Raw genomic sequence first — 7717 nt, forward strand, 5'->3', positions numbered from 1 at the left:
CATAAGGCATGATATTGATTGATGGGATTTAAAACTCTCACCGCCTCTTCGTGCTACCATTGAACCATCCATCACTTAGTACACTTACGGAAGAAAAGGAAAAAAAAACAGATCTGACCAAAGACACAAGAAAAGAAAATTAAAAAGAAAAAAGAAAAAGAAAGCGACAGAAGAGAGACCGTCGAAGGAGCAAGCTAATTTTTTAAGTTAAAAAAATTATTTGCTGAGTTTGGTGGGTTTTTGCGGGACGAGACAACCCACCCGTTGTTGCGGCTGTTTGAAGAGAGAGAAAGAGAAAACAAAACCTTGGAGAGAGAAAGAGAGAGAGAGAAAGAGAGATGGCTACTGCTATGGAGATGGGATCTCAGTGTCACCAGCAGAATCACAACTTCCACCACTACTACTAACTTCAACATTTCCATTCATTCTACTTCTTTTTCAGGTATACCATCTCTTTTTATCACCATTCAGGCCCTCTTCTCCTCAGATTCAACTCTCAGAACCCTTTGCTTACTCTGCTTATCTGTGTAGATCTTCCCCATTCCCTTGCTTGTTGCTCAAAATGCTGATCTGGGTATGCCTTGTTCCTTTGATTTTGTCCCTTATAACTTCTTTTTCTGAAATTTAATGTGGATCATATATATGGGTCATCACCTTTTCCTTTATAGTATGTTGGGTTGCTTAGAAAACGTAAGATCAAGGAAGTGATTTTAATTTTTTGTTCATCGTTCAGCTCTCATTATTTATGTTTCTCAGATCCAAAAGAAGCTTAAGTCCTGTGTAATCTCTCTCTCTCTCTCTCTCTCTTCTTTTTCTTTTTTTAACAATTCAGATCTTCCTTATATCTGGTCTTTTGGTCAGAATGAGGTTGTGGGAATGCTGTATCTATCTTGGTCTTTAGTTGATAGTTAGATGTCTGAGGATGTTATGGTTGAAACCTTTCTAAATATAGAAGATCTTTCATATTTATATCCTTTTGAAGTGTGGGCAATTTTCCTTGGTGTTAGTATTCTTGTTTGATCGCAAAATGTATGAAAAGGTTACATAAAACAAGTTTTGAATTTTTTTATTTTTTATTTGGGAATCAATTAAACCAAAACATCCTTTCAAATGAACTCTCAGATCTTGGAGTTTCTACTTACTGTACTAGTCCTTCAATTCCCTTCGTTTGTACAAAATGGTGATGTGATATGTGCTTTATTTTTCTGATTCGAGCTTGAGTTTTTCTTTTGTGGATGGTAGATGTCTGGAAACTATATATTTCTTTGGATCCTTCGAATCATAAATTTCATCTATACTGAGGTCTTTATTTCTGAAATCTTGCTTTGATCCAACGTTTTGGAATCCAATTTATATGGGTTTGGGCTATTATTTCTTCTCCTTAAATTGTATTGTTTCAGGATCCTTCTTGTGACTGGATGATTCTGATACTTTTTCTTCCCATGAGTTCCACCTGGGTCATTTATCCTCCGAGTCTATTTGCCTTTAGATTTGCATTTTCTTGAATTTTGTTCAAAATGGTGTAAAGGGTATGCCACGTGGGCTTTGGCTCAATTTCTAGGGCATTGGTCTTAGTTTCAAATCTTGCCAATCCAAACTAAATGAGAAGACTAATAAATGTAAAAGCAAAAAGGTGTTTTCATTGGCCTGTATTTCTTTGATCTGTGCTTCAAAAATGGTTCTACTAATAAATGTAAACGCAAAAAGGTGTTTTCATTGATCTGTATTTCTTTGATCTATGCTTCAAAAATGGTTCTTTGGATGGCTGGTCTCTCAAAAGACATATGCTTTTGTGAGTTTTGATTTACTCTCATCCCTGCCCCTTGATGTGCAATAAGGAGATAGTTGGTTTGTTTGGTGATTTGGTGTTTTTGAGTTATGAGTGTTCTGGTTTTAGTTGATGTCGCTTTTCTATATTATGAGCTGTCCTAGGAAGTTTTGGAGTTAAAAATAATTTTATGGATTTTCAACTGTTCTATTGTAAGAATGGACAAGAAAATTCTTTTGTCCCTGAGAAAGCAAAGAACCTTCAGTTGTTTGACTTAGATGAGCTGAGTTTTGCCATTTTTTTTAGTCAAAAATATGTAGAACATGAGATTTGATATGTTATCTATTATTTTCCCAGCTTCACTTATGCTGGGTGTCCGTGAACTCGGTGGCTGAAATAGGTATTCTGTTTCCACCACCGAGTTTGTCAGAAGAGTCAGAAATACCACCGAGTTTCTTCTGTCAGTGGGTATTTTTGACTCTTTTCGCCACTGCTAAGTCAGTGACTGAAAAATTCATAAGGTGGAGCAGATTTGAGCTCACATAGATATAGAAAAAACAAATGGATGAAAAATTTGAGAATCAACCCATCCCAAATTTCAACCATCCAAGTCCTCAACCCAAAAGAAATTTTACACAAACGAACAGAAAAAGTATTCCTAAACAATAACCCAAATCTCTAATCATTCACAATAGAAGAATTCAACACTGAAGCATAGTGAAACTGCAAGCCCCAATCAATCACCTTTGATTTTGCACCAATACAATCAACAAAACCCTAAGCTTTGGTCATAAAATGGAAGCTATGAATGTTGACTACAATGCAGCAATGATAGAAAATGAGGATGAAAATTGAAAATAGCGCACTTCAGGCCCTTTATTTACAGTTTCCACGGCGTTAAATGTAGAGCAGGTTTTCATGGGATAGGATTTTGTATAGACGCCATGGAGGGAGAGTGGGAGACGAAGGGACAAGCAAATGGGGTGTTGGGAGATGAAGGGACAGACGAATGAATTGTGGGGTGTAGGGTTTCTCAGGCTTCTTCAAGCGATGAATTTATACCCATACCAAACAATGTCGCTTTTTGGTGCTACAAAACAACACCGTTTGAATGAATAATTTCAACCTTTTTGCATTGTTGGGTTGGGTCAGAAAACCGAAAAATCCTTACCCTCTTCCGCCTTCTGACCCAACAAAGTCAGAAATCTTATTTTTCTTCTGCCTACTGATCTGCCCTTGTAGGTGGTGGTTGGTAGGCGGGCGGTGGTGGGTCGGTAGGCGTTAACCAGGTCTGTTGCCCACCCCTAGCTTCACTCACCTGCCAAAACTGACTACAGTTCATGCTAACATTATTGGATTGTTTGACTTATCAAAAAAAAAAACATTATTGGATTGTATGACAGCCTATTTACTTAGTTATGCTGTTAGGGTTCTTTTGATCTTATTGTTAACTCTCTCAAACATCATTTATTGTTCCAATACGTTGTTTGTATATTTATTTTCTGCTTTAACTGTATTACGTTCCCAAGTTGTTTCCATTATGATTTATTGATATTCTTCATTTGGTGGTTTTACTAGTTTGTTTGAAACCTTGATATATGTCACTATTTACTCAGAGCTGGCATCTGTGGATTGTTGTCAGACCACTTATGTTTTGGTTTGATTGAAAAATTCTGATAGTGACTGAAAAATAGTGGCCTTGTACATGTACTTTAGTCCCTTTTCTCCTTAAATTCAAGTTTAGTTGTGTAAATTAAGATTTTACTCCTGGTACTTGGTTCTTGACAATCTCAAAGTTTTCATTCTAAAATTTGTTTTTATTTTTCCTTTCTTTGCAGTAAGGCTTCGAATATTACTTCAGCATACTGGTGGTTGTGTTTATTGTGTGGCTTCTTTTGGGTCTCTTAAAGGAGCTTGATGGGTTCCCGATTCCCATCTCATCAGCTCAGCAATGGCCTCTATGTCTCAGGCCGGCCTGAGCAGCCAAAAGAAAGGACTCCTACGATGAGTTCAACTGCTATGCCCTATACTGGTGGTGATATCAAGAAGTCTGGGGAACTGGGTAAAATGTTTGATATCCCTATGGATGGCTCTAAGTCTAGGAAATCTGGACAGTTAAATAGCACATCAAGGACTGCATCTTTTGGAGGTGCGGCAACGCATTCAGGACCCATCATGGCTAGTGCAGCAGCTCGGGCTGGGTATACATCAGGTCCTGTATCTTCAGGCATGTCTGGCTCAGCTTCATTAAAGAAATCAAATTCTGGGCCACTTAATAAGCATGGTGACCCTGTGAAGAAGACATCTGGTCCCCAATCTGGTGGAGTGACACGCCAAAATTCTGGCCCTATCCCACCAGTTCTTCCTGCAACAGGTCTTATTACATCTGGGCCCATTTCTTCCGGTCCACTAAATTCATCTGGGGCCCCAAGAAAGGTCTCTGGTCCTTTGGAATCAATGGGATCAGTCAAAATACATGGTTCTTCTGTCGCTCACAACCCATCAGTGACTACTCTTAGCCAAGATGATGAATATTCCTTCAGAAGAAACTTCCCAAAGCCAATACTGTGGTCTGTGATTCTGATATTTGTGATGGGGTTCATTGCTGGTGGTTTTATTCTTGGAGCAGTCCACAATGCGATTCTGCTCATTGTTGTAATAATTCTTTTTGGCACAGTTGCTGCATTATTCATTTGGAATACTTGTTGGGGAAGAAGAGCTATCACAGGTTTCATTTCTCGTTATCCCGATGCTGAACTGAGAACTGCAAAAAATGGGCAATATGTGAAGGTTTCTGGGGTATGCAATTTAAGAATTGTTGATCTGATATTTATATCTTTGTATGCTATGGTTGCATTGTTTAATGTTTGAGATATATACTTGTATGAATTCAGATTTTCTATCTTTCTTTTTTCCAGTATTTTGTTTGTTTGTCTTTGTGTGTGTGTGTGTGTGTGTGTGTGTGTGGAGAGGAGAGGGAGGGTGATAAGTGGGCATTAATTGGCTGCAGAAATCTGAATTTTGTGCAATGGATATAATGATGTACATGGCTTTTATGGCTTGGTAGGTTTTTCCCCATGAGCAAGGTCATCCTCTAGTTAATGTTAGTTTTTTGCACACACTCATATGACACATGAGAAAGTTTGATGTCTTGTTTTGTTATTCTGAAGGTGGTTACCTGTGGTAATGTACCGCTCGAGTCATCCTTTCGGAAAGTTCCTAGATGTGTCTATACATCTACCAGTTTATATGAGTACCGAGGATGGGATTCTAAGCCAGCCAATTCTACACATCGTCGTTTTACATGGGGACTCAGATCATCTGAGGTGAGTAACAGAAAATGTTACCTTTATCATCGTTTTACACGGGGACTCAGATCAGCTTGCCTTTTTTGCCTTAACAAGCTATGTTTCCACCTTGTGTTCATCGGCTTTACCAACTTATTTTAATTGTTTATTTTGAATCTTCTGTTTATGTTGTTTTACAGAGGCATGTGGCGGACTTCTACATCTCTGATTTCCAGTCTGGGTTAAGAGCATTGGTCAAGACTGGCTATGGCGCAAGGGTGACTCCGTATGTTGATGACTCTGTTGTTATTGATGTTAACCCAGAAAACAAAGACTTGTCTCCTGATTTTGTTCGATGGTTGGGAGAGAGGAACCTTTCAAGTGATGATCGTATAATGCGGTTGAAAGAAGGGTAAAAACTCATTTTTATATCCAAGAATTTAGCTCACCTAAGATCATTTGTTTGATGAAATCTTGTAAAATCTTTTACTGTTGTTTTTGTAGGTACATCAAAGAAGGGAGCACGGTTAGTGTGATGGGAGTTGTTCAGAGAAATGATAATGTGCTTATGATTGTCCCTCCACCTGAGCCATTAACAACTGGATGCCAGTGGGGCCAGTGTATCTTTCCTGCTAGCCTTGAGGGTATTGTTTTGAGATTCGAAGATACTTCAAAAATTGATGTCATACCTGTTTAGAGAGAGAGAGAGAGAGAGAGAGAGAGAGAGAGAGAGAGATAGAGCATTTGGCTCTTTTGTGAAAATATCTTGTTCCCAGTATCAGAATTGATGATGGTGTTGAAAAGTGGTGGTAAGTGTGTTGATCAAGATGACATGGTGCTTTTTTCTTTTTCAACCTTTTTAGCATGGTGTATAGCTTTCCGGAATTTTTGTTCCATTATTTTCCTAGGGTTTGGAAAAACAAAGCTTTTGCAATGGGCGTGGCTTGATGTAGTGACAAGTTTTACAGGTTTGAACAGACTGCTTATGTTAATCAAAGGAAAATGTTTGATTCAAGAGTTGATTTGTGACCTTGGAACTCTACTTGCATCAGTAATGCTAGTTCTAAATGCTAAATACCATACCATCATTCCATTGGATTAGTGTTCATCAGTTTTTTTAATTGAAGTTAATCCAAGAGCTGATGGGTACTATTTCATCAACATTCTGAAATGAGGGTGTAGTATTAGGGAGGGATAGAGAGACTGTAACTTTCTGCTCTTTGGCATACCTTCTCAAAATTGCCTTAAAAGACATTGTTATATTTCTCTTCTGTAATTAAGTGTGCATCCTACTTGTTAGTTATCAATATATTATTGGCCACATCATATGGAAATTTAACATTGTATGCACTGCACTACATTCATTAATTAATAATTAATACGTTAAATAGATCACAAAAATAGAATGAAAATTGGGTTTGTTGGATTAGAGTTCTTTTAGATTGAACATTTTAAATGCGTCTTATGGCATATTTTACCCGAGATAGAATGAAGAAATCCATTGATCATATATTATCTGTTTTACATTCTAATAATCTTTCCATTGAAATAGAGTTCGACTTTTTGATGCTATTGTGTTCCAGAGAGATCGACATCACCTCGGGGTCTCTTGGAAGTCGTGACATCATCTACGATAGTTTCGGACGTCATGACGGAGTTCTAACTTCCCTAGGCTATTTCTAGACGTCATGATGAGTTTCCAACGAAATTAGGCAGTAAGTTAGTAGGATTTTCGTCATGACGAAACTGCAGTGTTTTCGAAAGTTGTGAGCCATTTTTGACATAGCAAACGTCCGCATTTAAAGAAGCTTGAGAGAGACAAAGTTTGCATCTGGGAATGAGGTTTCCAACACTACTGAGTTTGCATCATTTTGAGCTTGAGATCAAAAGTTATGGCCAAAAGACGGCCTGATTTGATTTCTTTTTTTTTTTTTCACAAAGTTTCAGTTTTTGCCTTTTTCTTTTCTATAAATAGAACAAGATGCTCATTAGGTCATTTGGGAAAACCAAACACGAGAACCTTGAGGTTCTTGCTTCTCCTTTGTTTTAAGAGAGACATATACAAAGCCTAGAGCTTCCTCTCTCTTGATGTGAAGCTCCAAGCTTTTTAGAAAACCTCCACCATTGAAGCTTCCCCTTTCGCCATTGTTGTACAAATGGAGGTTTTCTAAAAAGGTTCAAGCTTTTATTCACTTGTGTCAGTCACTTATTTACTAAATTTAATTTACTCATGTCCAAAAACATATTTATGCCAATTTTAGAAATAAAGTGATATAGTAAAAAAAATCGTTTTCGGTGGTTGAATAGTTGCTCCAGACAAAGTTTGGATTTTTTTCAAAAGCAGAATTCTTTAAAATTATACTAGCAGATAGAGGGTTCCAATACGAATATAATGGACTTTCGTTTAACTTATTTTGAATCCGCATGGCCTAGTTTTCATCGGGTCAAAGCTTAAGGGTTAAAACAATCAACATAAGTTAACACACTGTTAAACTAGGGGTGAAAAGATGGTTAGTAAAATTCATTAACCGCCTCTGCTAACCACCTATGCGATTAACTGCATAAACGGCGTTAATAACCACTAACCGCTTTTTAAAGAAAAAAAATTAGAAAGTTCTTTTTTTTTAAAAAAAAAAAAACAACCAAAACCGCGTTGTTTTTA

At 37.4% G+C, this 7717-nt stretch overlaps 1 protein-coding gene across 4 annotated transcripts; it reads left to right on the forward strand.

Moving 5' to 3' along the window:
- The first annotated feature begins 221 nt into the window (after positions 1–221).
- LOC132187134 (protein SHOU4) lies at positions 222–6070 on the forward strand. Of its 4 annotated transcripts, XM_059601329.2 has the most exons (7): positions 222–442; positions 532–574; positions 734–780; positions 3607–4567; positions 4939–5094; positions 5256–5467; positions 5560–6070. In XM_059601329.2, the coding sequence occupies exons 4-7, from the start codon at positions 3686–3688 to the stop codon at positions 5750–5752; spliced, it is 1443 nt and encodes a 480-aa protein (XP_059457312.1). In that variant the 5' UTR covers positions 222–442; positions 532–574; positions 734–780; positions 3607–3685; the 3' UTR covers positions 5753–6070. The 4 variants fall into 4 exon arrangements, with proteins under 4 accessions (XP_059457312.1, XP_059457313.1, XP_059457310.1 ...); XM_059601330.2 differs by having other exon boundaries at positions 222–574; XM_059601327.2 differs by lacking the exon at positions 734–780.
- Positions 6071–7717: the final 1647 nt, after the last annotated feature.

The sequence above is a fragment of the Corylus avellana genome, chromosome 6 (genome assembly GCF_965113065.1).
Source record: "Corylus avellana chromosome 6, dhCorAvel1.hap1.2, whole genome shotgun sequence".
Taxonomy (NCBI): domain Eukaryota; kingdom Viridiplantae; phylum Streptophyta; class Magnoliopsida; order Fagales; family Betulaceae; genus Corylus; species Corylus avellana.

Bases quoted from the DNA above. Each gene is read 5' to 3' on its own strand.
- LOC132187134 (XM_059601330.2), top strand. From the start codon at position 3,686: ATGGGTTCCCGATTCCCATCTCATCAGCTCAGCAATGGCCTCTATGTC. The intron at 4,568-4,938 runs GTATGCAATTTA...GTTATTCTGAAG, and splicing joins AATATGTGAAGGTTTCTGGG to GTGGTTACCTGTGGTAATGT. The intron at 5,468-5,559 runs GTAAAAACTCAT...TTGTTTTTGTAG, and splicing joins ATAATGCGGTTGAAAGAAGG to GTACATCAAAGAAGGGAGCA.